Here is a 17143-nt window from a genome sequence, read left to right as displayed (position 1 = left end):
TTCTCCTCCACACCCAGTTGTCGTCTTCCATCTTCTCCAAATACCCAGGCCACTACAGTCGACCCCTTCACATCACAACACTAACACATTCATGTCCCATCCTTCCTCTCCACTCTACCTTCTACATTCACAGCTCTCACCCTCCACACCTAGCTATCATCCTCCATTCTCTCCACTTGCTCAAACCACCACAGTCGACCCCTTCACATCACAACACTAACACATTCAAGTCCCATCCTTCCTCTCAATTCATCTGAAACTGAAGGCCACGTCTTACCCTCCAGTCTCTCCACAGTTACACGATTTTGTTTAACAGTGACAAAAACGATAAATAAACATGAGAAACAGACTGCTCATTGTCTCCCCCCCCCCCACCTCCTTTTTTCGCTAGAGCTTTGACCTTTTCACCCAAAATATATATATATATATATATATATATATATATATATATATATATATATATATATATATATATATATATATATATTTTTTAATGATCCTCAGTTATTATTAAAAATTTAGTGCAAGTCTACCCAATGGTTTTTCCATAATGTTGCGTACAGACTGTCAGTCAAACACACCTATGTAGAGGAAGTGGTGAAGACAATGTATTGAGAGAGAGAGAGAGAGAGAGAGAGAGGGGGAATCATACAATGCAGTCGCTTAACAACTGGCTTAACTTAACAACAGTAATATCTCAATTACCAGTAACTTCGTACAGTATTAACATAAGCATAAATAAATAGCCAAGGCATTATGCACACTAATGTGAGTTTGTCTGTGTTAACTCTCACTGCTAAGAATCCCACTATATTGCATCTGTTCTTGGAAAGGTTCATAACCCCTTTTCAGCTTAGGTGACAGCAATATAGTCAGACTGGAGGGTTAATTTGACCAGGCCCCTTTGTACCCTAACTTCTGTCTGTCTGTCTATAGCCAGATGCCTTAATCCCATAAGGGGTGGCCACAAATAAATCATCTTCGTGTCGCCCTGCCCCTGCCATTCTGCTGCTCTCTCCCCCAACATACACCCCCCTCTCTCATACACTTCTCTATTCCATCCCATCATCTCTATACATGTCCTTTTGTAGCTTATGTAGATCAACAGCAAAACAAGCCAATATTATGGCTCTGAATTCTTTCCAGTGTGCTTCATCATGACTAGCATCATTTTATTCTGTTCATCTATTTTCATAGCCCGGCAAACAAGATGAGGGGATGGCAATTTTGGGCCAAGTTATAGTAAAAAAGAATAGATTTGCAGTCAAAGGTCCATATTCTCATCAGTTAAGGAAGCTCCCTAAACATCGCTTCCTAAGATATTTATTTTGCATATTACACCTTGCTGTTCATTCTATGTTTATATATAAATAATTCAAATATCACAATATTCTGTATATATAATGTGTAAAATTACATTACCTAGTTGTATCCACCAATAAATCACTAAGGAAGATGTGCTAGGGAGCCATCTTAACCAGTGAGAATGCAGGCCAGAGTTAACACAAATTCCACCCCACTGGTCCAAACTTGACATAATTCACTAGCATTGCCTATGAAGCATTTACAGGATCAGTTTTAAAGGCATAATTAACAAACTTTATACATATTGTATATGTCTTCTTGGAGCTCTAAACATTAACAAACGCATCCTTCCATAAAACTTAACCTACTACTAACACATCCCTTGAGTTAATAATATGAAGGTTTATAGTAACAGTAATTATTGGTTCAGTACAGGACACCCTCAAATCCGACACACGTGGGTCCAAAGGCATTATGGAAACTGTAACATTTTGAAAAGTAGGATCATAATGGTGCTTATGAGAAAATCAAGTAAAAAAACAGCCTACAGTATTCATTCATCATCAAATTCTGTGTTGCCCCATGAGGCACATAGGAGTGAGGTAAGGATGAATAAATCCATAGAAGTACTGTACCTTGTATGAGCTCTATATCCTCTGCTCTTATACTTGTCCACAAATAAAGTCTGTCTTCAAATATGCATTGATTGTGTGGACAGACAATACAAACACTCCTGATTTATTTCTATCATTTATAAAGGCTCCAACATGCTTGCATGCGTCGGCCATGCTCACCTGATGGCAACTCTTCACACTGCTTAGTCTCTGTTAGCCTCCCTACTCAGGTCCTTATCCTTGAGGTCACACTCTATGACCCCATCCCAGGTCTTTTTTGGACTGCATCTCGCACCCCTACCCTCAATGTTCACACTTCTTACTTCCCACACCCAGTCATCATCCTCCATCCAGTTGCATGAAAAAATATTGAAACTGGAGGTGTCTGGAATCAGATGCTCGGATTTAGGAGGCTGTCCTGTACCACCAAATTTATTCACATGAAATTTGGAGAACGTGATGTGTTGATTTTGCAGCTTGTCAGATGAAGCTGGTAATTCTGAGGGCTTGAATGATGAGTGTATGGAAGTGTGACGTATTTCAGTGGCCACATTGTTGTTACAGTTCTTTTGCCTTAACTTGGCCCAGATTTTCTAACTTTTGCAGATTATTTCACAAAGCTCATTGGTAGAGAGAAACAATATTGTACATTCTTTTCATGGCACTTCTTTATGAACACCAACATATTCTAGAGTTGACATCTTGTTTCAACTCAGCATTCATGTTGCAGGGATGGTAAGGTCTAGTCAGAGTAAATGGAGTATAGTACCCCTGCTTCTGTATCCGAGGTGAATGCATGGAACACTGAAGCACTTTTCTCAACAAGATACCCTACCAATGGCCCTTCTTCTTTTTTATCTGATTTGTATTTTTAGACAATTGTATTCATCCTTGGAGATTTTCTTTACCCAAAGGAGTCTGAAATATCCATATTTAATCCTTCCACTACAAGAAATCCTTCTAAAGTTGAATAAAGCTGATTAGTTGGGGAAAAAAAAGCTGAACACCCAACGTCATGTGATAATATTTACTGTGGTCTGCTACACAGCCAAGATTAAAGTTGATTTATTTTCACCTGACGAAAATCCCTAACTCCTTTGATTTCCACTGATGGCCAGGTGTCAATTTCACTACTAGGGTAATCACAGAAAACTCATTCCTACTTTATGTCTATGGCTAACTGAATTTCACAGACCTATGACATGGTATTCAAGTTGTTAGAATATCCCAGTTCCATCAGATGAAAACAAACTGAATAATCTTTGTAGCATACAGCCCATACTTTTTACCAGAAAATGAGAACACACGTGTGAGACGTACTGCAGTAGCCTACCTGATAGTACCAGCTGGTGACTGGGTTATGATGATGACGATGAATCTGATATAGACACAAGTTTTGAACGTTTGATTCAGAGATACTGGTAATGTATCGGTTAAACTACAAGCATTACAAAGCAGTCAGCATCAATATTTGGGTAGTTAATAATTGCATTATTATGTCTGCCAACTTAATGAAGGTAACAGAGGTCCCCAATGTGTGAGTCGTTTGTGAGTCCCATGACGTGAGTACAGCATGTCTGTCTTCCCCCCCCCACCCCACTGCTGAATGCATAATACCTCACACCTGACAGCTACCATCCTCAGCCAGTGATGTGATGGCAGCCACAGTAAAATACCTGAGTGGGTACAGGCTTGCTACTCACTCAAGACACCATTACTCCACTGATGACGTGTGTGACAGTGATCAGTCATGCTTACTTTATGGTTACCACTCCCATCAAGTGATTAAGTTATAGGTACTGGTCCTGTACATACATGGCTTACCAAACACTTGCCAATGGTTAGTGAAGTACATGGTTGTGTTGCTCAGTCATGGTCCTGTGCGAGGTATGTCTGGTGGAAGGTGGTCAGTTCTGATGCCAGGTAGTGTGCCTTGTTACGCAGCTTCTTGGCCCCGGCTCCCACGTCCTCCAGCTGCTGCACTTCTCGCTCCAGACTCCTCACATCCCGCTGCATCTCACTCGTGCTCTCGTCAACCAGACGACACAAACGTGCAAAGGTGCCACTCAACTCCCTGCAAGTTAACAGGCAAACTGATTGGCCTGTTTTTTATCCACTGGGAAAGAAAAAATGATGGAGCTAAAACACCTTGGCTGCCACAGTGTGTATAAGTCACAGGAGACAGACCTTTGTTGTGGCACCATGTAACATACTGCAGTTTTTCACCATCCTCTCTCCTATTCCTGGGCTGAGCCACTAACCACTATTTATGGGGATAATTCCTGCCATGTGCTTAGTGTTGCTGCCTATGAAGTTGCTGGCTTGATAGTGCCACGTTACTAAGGTGTCCAGTGGCACTGCACCTGGGAGAGTTAGGAAATAACTCACCACAGGTTCAAAGGCATAAGTTATGGAGATGTGCCTCATAGCACCTCACAGCATATGCCCCCACAACTGCCTCACAGATCTGAACCATCATGAATCTGGCACAGGCGTCCCTAACCAAGTTCTTTACCACTAGACCACCACAGGTCTTAAAAAGATACAACAAATAACAGAAATATCAGAACTGGAAGAGGAGCTGGTGATGAAGGGGTGGTAAGCCTTGATAATTAGGTACAATAAATGAAGGTGTGAGGCAGTGATGTACCAGCACAGAAGCAAGTTTAGGAACCAAGGAGGAATCACCAACAAACACTCACTGTTGGACCTGATGAGAACAATTATGTGAAGTAAGGTCAACAATGAGCCGCAGCTTGCGTGTGGCGTGGTCGACATACTGCTTCTTAAACACCCTCTCACGCGCTTTGTTGGTCCACGTCAACCGCTCGTACGCATACAGACAGCCGTACACGCCGCCCGTCAGAGCAATCAGCCGCCATCCCACCGTCTTGAACATCTGTGATAGGAGCAAGTTGATTTTTAGGAGAGGAAACTGGGCTTACACAGTCCTCAGTACAGGCAAAGGCATCTTTCATAAGTTGATTAGACATCTGAAATTAGCCACAACCAAGTACTGTAACATGTCCTCAGTGCAAGGAGGTTAATGAGGTGAAATGAGTAGGCCTATTATATTTTTTTATCAACCTGAACTGACATCCCACCCCAATATGCCTGCCCAGTCAAAGTAAACTTTGCTGTACACAGTTCTACTATACAGTACAGTACTGTATTTATGACCAACTGTGTGAACTTGAAGGACTGCAGACTGAAACTCTCCTTACCCTGCAGTCCACCATGCTCCTTTTAGGGTACAGGAAGGAAGCTCAAATGTTTGTATAACTGGACATCAAAGCTGCCTGGTTATACTGGTACCACCATGTGAAGGCATCCTTCTGCAGCACCAACTTAATCATAGCAAGCCAAGCCTGGGTACTCACCAATCCAAGAGCCAGTGCCAGTCCCATGGTTCCCTGTGACCCTATACTCGCCACGGCAAACCTACTGATGATGGACCAGTCGTCCTGCGCCACACCAAACTGTGGTGGCTCGTTGCTGGGTGTCAGAGGCGTCAATGGCACACTGCGTGGGATCTGTGGCACAACACATGCAAGTTATTAGTTTTGAAGTTTTTTGTTGCAACATTTCAGAGGTACCTTGAGGTGGTTTGACACTGTGGGGAGAAAGGAAAATAGGAGTTTGACTGGGAGACTGAATATGAAGCATCTGCAGAACTGGGTTGTTGCTATGGTTTTGTTTGCGTGGAAAAAGACACCTTATATCAAAACTTATTATCATCATCATCTAATCCAGTGCTGTCCCATGAGGAGTGTAGGAGCCCGGGGCTAGGCAAGTTGGTCTTGACATTTAAGATGAGAGTGACCAGCCTCACTCATCCCTGAGTGGCATTACGTGAGCTATAAACCCCAACCACCCCTTGGATATAAGCCTACACAGGCTCAATCCAATTGGTGTGCTTTAATTACTCACTAAACCACCAGGCGCCACAAGCTGGTTATATGGTTACCACACGGCCAGCATAGTAATAGTAAATGGTTTCCTGATGTACAGGAAACCATTTGACCTGCCACACTCACATCATCCATATGCTTAGGGTAGGTGATGCAACTGATACCGCCTGATGATTACATTAAGCACAGTGACAAGTGAGATACTAGCTATAAAAGCTGAGTCAGCAGTGTAGAGGGTTGTATCACCATCATCATCACTGTCATCCTCGTTGCCATCATCATCATCATCCCAATTTCTTTTCCCACCTACAATGGGGTGAGGTAGAGTTAAAAACACTCACATTATCCTTGTGTCTGGAGTTTGTGATGCGGCTGCTGGCTTTGCCCAACAAACGCTGTACCAACGACACCAAACCCAGCGAGAAACGGAACTCAATGTCCTCCTGTAACAAAAATACCACCACCATCATCATCATCATCATCATCATCATCCTGCCTCTCTTTCCCACTTGCAGGCTTGGTGAGGTAGTGTACATAAAACCAGAAAATGAAAAGAATATACTGTTTCTATCTACCTGCTTATCTCTATGTCTGACAGTCTACTTATGTGTCTACATGTCTATTTATTTCTCTGTCTGTTTGCCTCTCTCTATCTACTTATCTCTCTCTCTCTCACCTGGAAGTCAGCACAGAGGTTTTCACAGTTGAGTCTATACAAAATCTCAAAAGGCTCTCTCCTTGGCAGCATTGTGGCCGCCAGCTCACGTTTCTCGTTACCCAGAAGCGCAAGCATACGATCTGTTGGGAAGAAGTGAGAAAAGGTGTTGGGGTATATCCAGTACATGGGAAATCATCATCATCATCATTATCAACTTTTCCTGCTCCTCCTCCTCCTTATCATCATCATCCTAATCCAGTTTCCAGTCTAACATCTTCATTACTCAGTATAGTGTACAGTAGTACCAACTCACTGGTCATATCAGCCTGACTGCTCTCGACATTAAGCGCAAGAGCCGAGGATAGTCGTGCACGTAAGTTGGACCCCAGACCTGCCTCCACGTGGCCATGCAGGGTGCGTTTATAAACATTCAGCACCAACGGGTCAGGATGAAAGGGCTCGGAAAACTCATCCACCAGAACGGACAGTCGACGGATTTCCTCGTTCAGTGCATTGGATACCTGAGGATGGTGAAGGAAATTATTGTTGTTATTGCTGCTGCTTTTGCTGCCTCAGGCTCTCACTAATATACTTCATTCTTTTCTTCCACACCACAAACAATTGGCCTCTACCAACATTAAGCTATCTTTTTATAGCCAGACGCCTTAATCCTGTGAAGGGTGGCCACAAACACATTGCCTTCATGTTGCCCTGTCGCTTGTCATTTCAGTGCCCTCCCCCCCAACTTACACCCTCCTCTCTCATATAACTCTCCACTCCATCTCTCCATCAGTCTCCCCCTACTTGGTAAAAATAGTTCTCATGCCATTCCACACCACCCTCCTTCACACACTCTTCCACCTATATTCGTAACACTGACCCTCCTCTCGACGTCCTCTGCACCACAACAAATCTTCTCCTTTATCTGTGAGCTGGGGTCGTGTAGTTCCTGTTTAGTGTCAGCCTGATTGGTATATGACCCCTGTACACTAACTGCATCAATCTACCCTTCCTCCAACTCACAGCACCTTCAGCACCAACTGTTTGAATATCTCCCTCAATCTGCCCTCCCTCCAACACACGCCACCTTGAGTACTAACCCTTCTTTCGACATCCTCCACAATGGAACAAATCTTGTCCTTCATCTGTGAAGTTAGGTCATGTAATTCCTGTTCGGTGTGGTCCAGTCGAGCCCACAGCTGTTCCCGTGCCACCACCCTCTCCTCCCGCGCCTCTCCGGCACGTTCCATTATACTGCCAACCATCTGACCTATTTCACTGTGGGTAGGAAGCATTAGGCAACTTTCATGTCTCCGTATTGTTTATAATTGTTTCGTTTATAAAGGTTCCAACATGCATGCATCGGCCTTGGTGTCGTTCCTATGCACATGTACTTTCATGATCAAGGTTCTGCATACATCTCTGTATATACTGTATATATATATATATAAAATGTATTTATGTATGTTGTATGTATGTATGTATGGAATTTTCTCTCTAGATGCACTTCGTATTACCCATTACACAGGGTATCCACTATACGAGAACTAAAACTCAAGTGTCACTCACGCAACAATGGTGTTACCACGTTGGGTGTGTTGCTGGAACTTGGTCACCACGGCTGTCTTGGAGATGCATTCCTCAAACCTTCGCTCAAACTCCTCAAACTCCAGATACCGGCTGCCAAACCCTTCTGGATATCCCGAAGCTGAGATGGGTGGATTACAGGCATGAGGTTACTGGTGATGGCAATACTAATAGTCACTGTTGTCATCATCATCAATTATCATCGCCACTGCCATCATCATCACCATCATATCTTTTTTTCCACCCTGAGATAGTAAGGAAAACCAAACGACTGGGGAACTAATCAACAGCATACGCAGTGATATGTGGCACATGCCCATCCACTCACTATACAAGCCTCTGGATTCCCACCTCCAACTCATATGCACACCAATCACAACAGCATCATAATTACCAATCACACAGAGTTAATCTACTGACTCAAGCCATTAAAAACCACTTACTAGTATTCATTCATTCATTCACCATCTAATCTAGTGTTGTCCCATAATGACCGTAGGAGATCACTATCATTAATCTCTCTCGCTTTCTCTCCCTCACTCTTTGCTTATCTATCCTAGTTATGTACCTGTCCCTGTATGCAGATATATCAGCCCTACTCACTTACTGTTATTAGGTGTTCCCTTTGCCTCACTCAGCCTCTGTTGCAACACCTCCTTGGCTGACAAAAAGAACACTCTCTGCTCAGCCTGGGGTCCCTGCACCACCTTCAACTCCTCGGCCAGGAACGCCACCATACGCTCCATGTGCTGCTTGCGAACCTGACACAACAAGAGTAAACTGTAAGTCTTGGTACTGTACTCTGTTGTGGTTAATTATTTTTAACTGTGGTGGTGTACGTTTATGGTGTATTTTCCTTTGCCTCCCCCCTCCCATTTCCCTCCCTTCTCTCTCCCTATCCTCCTCCTCTCCCACCCCAAGTTTAAGATCTGAGTGAGGGATGAAATACTGGAATGTTGGATGAAAAATTACAGAACCTATAAATGATAAGAACCTGACACTACTCACACTGAAGGTGGTTAGAAACACTAAGCCCGGCAATACAGTCATGCTGTTATTTTCTGTCTGCCTAACCATGTACAGCCAGACCCCTTAATCCCAAATAGGGTGGCCACAAACAAATTGTTCCTGTCACTCTCTGTCATCCACCATCTGACTTCCATCCCTCTATTTCAAGCTCCCCTCTCTCATGTACCTCTCCACCCCATCCCTCCATCTCATCCTCAGTCTCCCCCTCCTCATCTGCCCCTCCACCTAATGCACACACCTATTATAGTGTGTTGTTGGTCAGTGTTACACTGTCTGCAAAATATGATCTAAGCTTGGAAAGTATTATTATCATCAACCTAACTCATTTTCTAATTAATAAATAGGGTGTGAAGGGAAACAGTAACAAATATTTGGTGAGCTATATTGCTAGGAAAAAATTATTCAGTTTTCCCATTAATATAGAGCACATTGTTCTTGAGGCCCCGTCTCATCTGAATGTGTACCCAGTGGATTGCAGGCTGAGGCTGCCCTTCTCCTGCAGTTTACATCCTCCTTCTGGGTGGCAGGGAAGGAACTGAGGGACATTTATGAATGGGGCAGTGGAGCTGCCCAGTTATATCGGTACCACCACGTGAAGGTACCTCTTCCCTGCACCAGTATGGGGCATAATCAGAGCATACAGTCAGTGTGCACTGAACATCAAAGGTGTGTGCAGCAGGCAAAATGCTGGTGACTAAAGCTATTTAAAAAATGAAGTACAGTGAACATAATCTTCAGAAGCAATACAGTACTAGTAGTTCTGTATAGGCAAAGAATAGATAAAAAATGATGACTAACAGCTACCATCATTGTCACCACCATCACCACCATCATCCTAGCTCAATTTTCCAGAGCTGCAAGGTTTTACGATACAGGGTATGGCTGTCTGATCTCAGGATGTATATGAACAGAGGGAGAAACAAAAATTACTATCAATACTACAGACATAATACCAAAAGTGCAATAGCAGAAGATTGAGATAACAAAACAAAACACAAGCAAACGTAACCAGCTGGAAGGCCCGTAAACAAAGAAAAACATAACTGAAGAATATACAAACACACTTGGCTTACCTCACTTTGTTCTGTGTGTGGCTACAAGTGTGGTTAAATAATGGAGTTAGTTGCTGCTTCTCATCATCATCATCATCCCTATTCTCCTTTATGGTTATCATAACTATCCCTAAACCACCACTGTCAGCAGGACCCTCATTACAATCATTATAATAAGCATCATCATAACCAAAACACACTGTATTGGAATTAGTGGGTATGGATATCCAGTGGTTTGGTCTGTAATCTTGTGGGCATAAAGAAGGAAACCTCATGTACAATCTGTGACACAGAAGGTACACAAGTGCTTGGGGGTAGAGTCACCACATACCTCCAGCATTATCATCTCACCACATACCTACAGAATTATTATCCCCATCAACCGAACCCTAATTCCAACAAACACTACAATGTAAGGGCAACAAGGCTAGAGAGTAAGTATGTAACATAATATACACAAATAACAGACACTTCCAGCATGTACCATTAATATAAGCCATATTCTGGTGCAGCTTGTACACACCTAACCACCTCTTCCTCTGTGACTCATCATATTACACATAGATACTGACACAGTGGTGGTGACTGACCTACACACCACCCAGCACTGTTGTTGTTGCCACCAAAACATGAAAATGGCTTACACATGGATTCACAGCCAACGCGTTCACAAATGGAAAGATAAACAAATATTTTAAAATCACCTCCATCTAGATCTCTTTTTCCATCTAAGACAGTATTTACTTCAGTATCTTTTTGACATGGGCATAGTTTTCTTAGACACCTGACAGTCTGTTGGTAAAGCACCTGGTTAGGAAACTTGGCTTTGCACCCAACAGTTCATGAGATAACTGGGGATTTCTCTACTGTATAAAATGCTGCCCAGACAAGTCACTCTTGTATGGTATCGGTTATAAAGGCTCCAACATGCTTGCATGCACTGGCCTTGGTCACCTAATGGTGGCTCTCCACACTGCTCGAAATCTGGCAGCCTCCCTAATCGGTCCATTATTCCTGCAGTCACACTCTATGATTTCATCCCAAGTCTTTTTCAGTCTGCCTCTCTATGAATTAAATTTTGTGGCCTTTAGAAGCTTAGCTTGTACCCCTTAGGTTCTGAAGTGGGTATTATTGCTTTTAACACATTTGTATCAGTAGCAGAAAAAAAATATGAACCTGGCACACGTAGTTATTACAGCAAAAACTGGTATGGAAGAGGTGCTAAGGAGCCAGAATACCACTGCCTCCAATGACACTGTAGTCATTGAAGCCACTCTTGTTAAACCTCATTCCTATGCTAATGCACTGGGGACACAGGTACAAGGACTGCAATGACAATATTACTAAATATATTTCTTTCTATGGAAGGGACTACCTACTTTAGACTAATTAATTTCTGACAATTACCTATTATAATTAATGGAATGGTTGATGATCGTGTGCAAGTTACATAAATAAAATGGTCACTCGTAATCATTGGAATATCATTATTTTTGCTCTGATTTAGTATTTGTGAAAAAAATAGCTAATCAAAGTTGGGGATTATCGTACCGCGTGAAACTAATGCATCCTTGCTGTGACGTCACATCCATACCAGGGCCACAGCTGACCGCCACTCACAACAACGTCTGGGAATCATACTTCAGTGAAGGTAAGATTTCTGTGATACTCAGCTGTTATTATCATGCTAGGTATGTAAGACAGTGTAACAATTCTCTTAAAAGATGAAGTATGCAATGTTTGTGCTTTAGTGAAGAGTTTTGTTGGTTTTAGAGAGACTAGTATTGACAGTGAACCTTGCGACAACCAGGTACCTGTAGGACAACTCGGTAGCACAAGGATTAGATTAAATAAAGTGATAATGAAGTGATTTATGAACCGAATCAGTATAAGTATTGCTAGGTCCTAACTCCAGGGGCATATAGCCCTGAAAATGGGCAGTAACGCAGGAGGAGGATGTCACACAGGCCAAAATATATCAACGATTTTTCTTCCTACATAGGCCAGACTGTGGACAGCTAGACCTCTGTGGAGTATCTGGTGTTCTGTAAACCTGGTCTCATGTACTGGTGATGCTTGAAAATCTTTTTGGTAACAACCACACTGATCTGGAGAATAAGATTTTCACATCCCTACCAATGGCTTATGCCAAAGTTAGGGTTGGTTTTGCTTGACAGGTGACTGTTAAGTTAGGTTAAGCTGTACATGTTAAGCTGTTATAATGTTAATCACCATACAGGTTCATACACACCTAATTATCTGAAATCCGGTCAAAAATTTGTGTTTCATTTGACCATTAATAAACATTCAGGGTTCAGGGCAAAAATTTGTTAAAGTTAGCAGAAGTGTTTCACCTCTGGCTTGACAACCTGCCTTGCCAGACTTCTGTTTTGTGTAAATATTGATTTGTGGTGTATGTGCATTTATTTGAGCTTTAAATAAATATTTATGCAAAATGGAAGTCTGACAATGCGTGTTGAAGATCTGAAGGGTAAATAGCTGCTAACTTTGGCATGTTTTAGCTCTGAAACCTGATTTTTTTTATTAACAGTCGTATTAAGCACAAATTTTTGACCGAATCTGAGATAATTAGGTGTTCATGAACCTATATGGTGATATAAATTATCTTTTCCACCTAAGAGTGCAGATTTGGGAAATGACCGCTGATTCCGTATTTCCTCACACTGCTTCACAACAGCAGGAGTTGCCCGATGTCCTGAGGTACTCCCGACACACTGCTCGCCATCATAGCTTCCTGGTTTTCATGTCTCTTGGAACGGTGATGAATCTTTTTTCTGGTGTGTGATTCTACTAGTGTTCTTGGACACTGGAACAAAACACCAGTGGTGGTTATTTGCCGACTTGGTTGTGATGAAGGAAAGTTTGGCTAATCAGCAAAATCACAATCACACAACTTAGCTGGGGATCACAGTATTTTGTCTCCATGCTTGGCAGTTTATGGTGTTGCAGCCACTCGAGGCTCGAGCTACCATCAGCCTCTTTTTGTGCAACTCAGAAGGTGTATATCTCCAAATTTTTACTTTGGTTGGTCAAATTGTCTATATCATACGATAATTCAGCTTATCTATCACCCTAATAAACTGTTTATTTAAAAAAAGAAAATCAACCATCAACCAGTCCATTATCAGTGCTGTAATGACTACTTACCTATTTACCTATTGTTAAATACAACTGTGCAGAAACAGATAAAGTACATTCATTATCACCATTATCCAGACAATGTTTTCCCATCCAAGGATGGGTTAGGCAGGTCCAGAGACAGCAAGAACTACCTGTTAAAGAAAAAGCTATACCAAACCCAGCGTATGCTCTTTCGCCAATACTTGTCCCATCCATTTCAATTACTTATCACCTACTCAGCTTCCAAACCTTGCCTTACTACATACACCTAACAAATCACCAATCCCAACATCCCACCACACTAACTCAGTGTCCAGATGCTCACCTTTTGCAGACACTCATTCACTCAGTCCCCAGAATTCTGACTCTCTTCACTAGCTTAACCCTCTGCATATATTATGGTCTTCATTCTTTTCCCCAGATAATCCACTGACTACAAGGATAAAATGGGATGCCAAACCCTTGTCATATGCTTCTCCTTACACAATTCATCCAACCACCTCAATTCCCTGTCTTTTCACATACAACTAAGGATTCATTAACTGCCAATTATCAGTCCCCTCATACTCCCCTACTTCACCAGTCTCCCACACTCCACTAGTCCCCCCACACTCCCCCTCTTCACCAATACTGACCTCATTCAGAAACTCTGGCTCAGCTGCAGCCATGTCCCAGCGGTTCTGTAGTATGAAGATGTTTGGCTTGGACAGCCTTGAAGACACTTTGTGGAAGAAGTTCTTTTCCTGTGTGGCAGAGTAGTAGTAGTAGTAACAGTACGGTAATAGCCTAAGGTATAATGACAATGGTACTGGAATATCAAATCACATCCCATGTTTCAGAGAATTCTATTGCTGAGATTGCCCACTGTACAAATATTTTTTTCCGTAGATCGATGCTTAATCAACTTCCTCCCACATTAGTCTACAACTAGACAGACAATCACTCAGAATCTCACAGTATTCATAAGCGTTGACTCTGAATTTGCCACCAGGACAAACACATCAGCGTCAAGACAGTGTTTATCGATCCAGTCATCCAAGCACTCCGATACGTCGATTCCCGGAGAGTCGACCAAAACAACATCGTCGCGGAGCAGCGGGCAACGTGTCTTGGGCCAGTGGATGCGGACCAGGGTGGAGTCTCCCAGGCGATTGTTGCAGAGTGCATGTGCAAGCTGACCGATGCCTCGAATGTTTTGCTTCTCTGTTGAACCTTCTGTCGTCAGGTAAGGCTCATTGCCGTCTGTCCCCTCCACCTGAAACATTGAAAGAAACGTGTGAAAATTGAGAATACCAAAGAAATGTGGAAAGGGGGAAGGGAAAGGAGGGAGAATGAGTGAGGAAAAAGGCAAATGAGGGAGAGAGAGAAAGAAAGAGAGGAAAGGATGGAGGGAAACACAGAGGGAGATAAATGGAGGGAAGTTTGTGTAAGAATGAATGAAGAAAAGAGAGAAAGGGAAAGAATGTAGTTTATACGGCTTGTGATTAACATAGCCTGTGGAAGAGAGCAAGACACTGTGAAGGCTTCAGTGCTGAGTGAATGCCTGTACACTCAATACCAAGTGAAATATGTGTTGGTGTGTGTACCCTGACCAAAGCCTTGAATATTCTGTTTTTTGTTATGACTTCTGTTGTCAGGTTGGGCTCATTGTTATCTGTTTTTTCAACCTGTAATACTGACAGAGATGTGTGTGACAATGGAGGAAAGAATTATTACAAAGTGGGTGTGCACGTTAACCAATGTCTCAGATGCTTAGCTTCGGTTAAGCCTTCTGTAGTTTGCTTTGTTCCTTCACCCTGTAATACGATGAGAAATACTGCATGAAGAAGAATACAAAGAGACTGAGCACCAGGCATAGAAAATGAGTCTGGGGGAACAGTACGAAAAGAGGCAGACTCACCTGGAGGAAGCAGTTAGTGGTGTGTCCAATGCCTGAGGGAAGGATCTTGTCCCCCATCATTGCATTAATTACTGTACTCTTGCCATTTGATGTCCGACCAAAGAATGCAACCTGAAATAAATTACCTGTTATAATTAAAAATTTGTCTAGTTTGTCTAGGGGTTATTACTAGAGGGTTGGCACAGAGCAGAGCATGGAGCAGAAGTGCTACAACGTGATCCTGTCTAACCCACGCTGCATGTAACTCGTATCATTTGCATCATTTAAAAAAGGCTCCAACATGCTTGCATGTGTTGCCCTTGGCTACCTAATGGCTGCTCTCAATGCCGCTCGATTGCTGGCAGCCTCCCTATTCAGTTCCTTATTCGTGAGCCCACACTGTATGACCTCGTCCCTGGTCTTTTTTCAGTCTTCCTCTCACAAACCTAGCCCCGACATTCACACTTCTCACTTTCCATGGCCAGCTGTCATCCTTCATCCTCTCCACATGCCCAAACCATCTCAGGCTACCTCTCATCACAACACCAATACACTCCAATCTCATTCTTCCCCTCAATTCTTCAGTTGTATACCTAGCCCCCTCCCCCAGGCCATGCATTCAAGGATTAACTACACATCCAGCTAATCACTGCCATTTATGTACAGTACGTCAGATAATAACTGAGTATGGTGTCACATACCTTCATGTGGTCTCGTGCCAGCACTTCTTTGATGCCGGCAACCTTGGTGCTGTAAGCTGTAAACTCTTCCACCTGCTTCTCCCCCACCAGACGCTGGTCTCCACGTAGACCTGTGCCCACGTGTACACAGGCATTAGAATACATAGTTCATCTATGCAACAGAGCTACTGATTTACATATATGCCACAAAATTGTTCATGTACAACCACTTTATTAATGACTACTACCATACTACTGCTGCTACTACTACTCCATCACCAACCTTGCAAAAACAGTGCTGTCTCTGCCACATACTCCTCAATCTCCTGGTAGACATCATTAATCTTCTTCTTTGCTCTCACAAATATCTGTAGGGGTGAAGATGTTTGGATGTCCCGGAGGTGCCTGGCCCCCATGACCCCCGCCCCGTGTAGCCCCAGCGCCACCCCCTGCCCCGCCCCAGCCAACCCCCCGCCGCCGTTCATGGTTGAGACGGAACGGTTAAGGGCGCTTGACATGGTCGTCCCCGGCCCTCAACTGAAACAAAGCAAAGCAAAGGTAAAGAAATAAGAATGGGTGAGGTGCTTGTGTGTGTTGGTGTGCATTAGTGAGTGTACACACATTTAGGTGTGTGTGTGTGCACATTATGTGCACAGAAAAAGTGAAGGCCTATCAACAGTTGTCCCATACAAAACATTTCAGATCTGATAATTTCCAGATGCTTGGACAGGTGTACTTAAAGACTGGAGGTCATGGGCAGGGGGAAAGACAGACTGTGGAAGACAGTACCATAAGGATGATGTACTTACTTTGGGGAGGAACTTTGAGTAACTCTTGAAGGGACACCTCTTGCTGACTTTCAGCTCTTGGTTCCATTTTTAAATTTTATTTATTATAATACACTACTAGCAAAAAAATGAGCATGGAAAGAGCAGTACCAAGAAACACTACACTGTAAAGCACTGCATTCCTTCCGATATGCAAGTCACAAAAGTAAACAGAACTCACTTGGAGAGACACTGATGCACAAGTAAGGGAGTGGGATGGGCAACTCTTAACTGAGGCATTGTAAACACAAGACTGTGCATTTCTGACATGGTCTTTTACTGCTTTCTTGCCATCACTGGACAGTATCATTCAGCAAAGGGAATGCATTTCATTGTGAATGAGTTAATAACGGTACAACACTGACCCCTTCAGTCTGGGGACATCCTTATAAAATTAAATACTGGTATTGCCAGCCAGTGTTAGATGCTGTGGGACTGATGGGGCCACAGGAAAAGTATT

The 17143-nt window shown here is 43.0% G+C and overlaps 1 protein-coding gene across 1 annotated transcript; it reads right to left on the bottom strand.

Moving 5' to 3' along the window:
• Positions 1-3236: 3236 nt before the first annotated feature.
• On the bottom strand, positions 3237-16374 carry Marf (Mitochondrial assembly regulatory factor). Its single transcript, XM_080273927.1, has 15 exons — positions 16140-16374; positions 15878-15987; positions 15198-15308; positions 14253-14552; positions 13933-14040; positions 10178-10198; positions 8683-8836; positions 8058-8196; positions 7589-7766; positions 6802-7009; positions 6507-6628; positions 6172-6273; positions 5300-5452; positions 4622-4818; positions 3237-3993 (listed from the first exon to the last, which is right to left on the bottom strand). Exons 1-15 carry the CDS (start codon positions 16372-16374, stop codon positions 3786-3788), a joined length of 2346 nt encoding a protein of 781 aa, XP_080130053.1. The 3' UTR covers positions 3237-3785.
• Positions 16375-17143: the final 769 nt, after the last annotated feature.

This window comes from Coenobita brevimanus, chromosome 56 (assembly GCF_032717465.1).
Source record: "Coenobita brevimanus isolate Jiangsu-jjx chromosome 56, ASM3271746v2, whole genome shotgun sequence".
NCBI classification, from domain to species: domain Eukaryota; kingdom Metazoa; phylum Arthropoda; class Malacostraca; order Decapoda; family Coenobitidae; genus Coenobita; species Coenobita brevimanus.
Note: the sequence above shows the minus strand (reverse complement) of the source record. Positions and strands in the feature narration are given on the sequence as shown.

Bases quoted from the DNA above. Each gene is read 5' to 3' on its own strand.
- Marf (XM_080273927.1), bottom strand. From the start codon at position 16,374: ATGTCAAGCGCCCTTAACCGTTCCGTCTCAACCATGAACGGCGGCGGG. The intron at 15,988-16,139 runs GTTGGTGATGGA...ACGTGGGCACAG, and splicing joins GACAGCACTGTTTTTGCAAG to GTCTACGTGGAGACCAGCGT. The intron at 7,767-8,057 runs GTGAGTGACACT...TCCTACCCACAG, and splicing joins CGTGGTAACACCATTGTTGC to TGAAATAGGTCAGATGGTTG.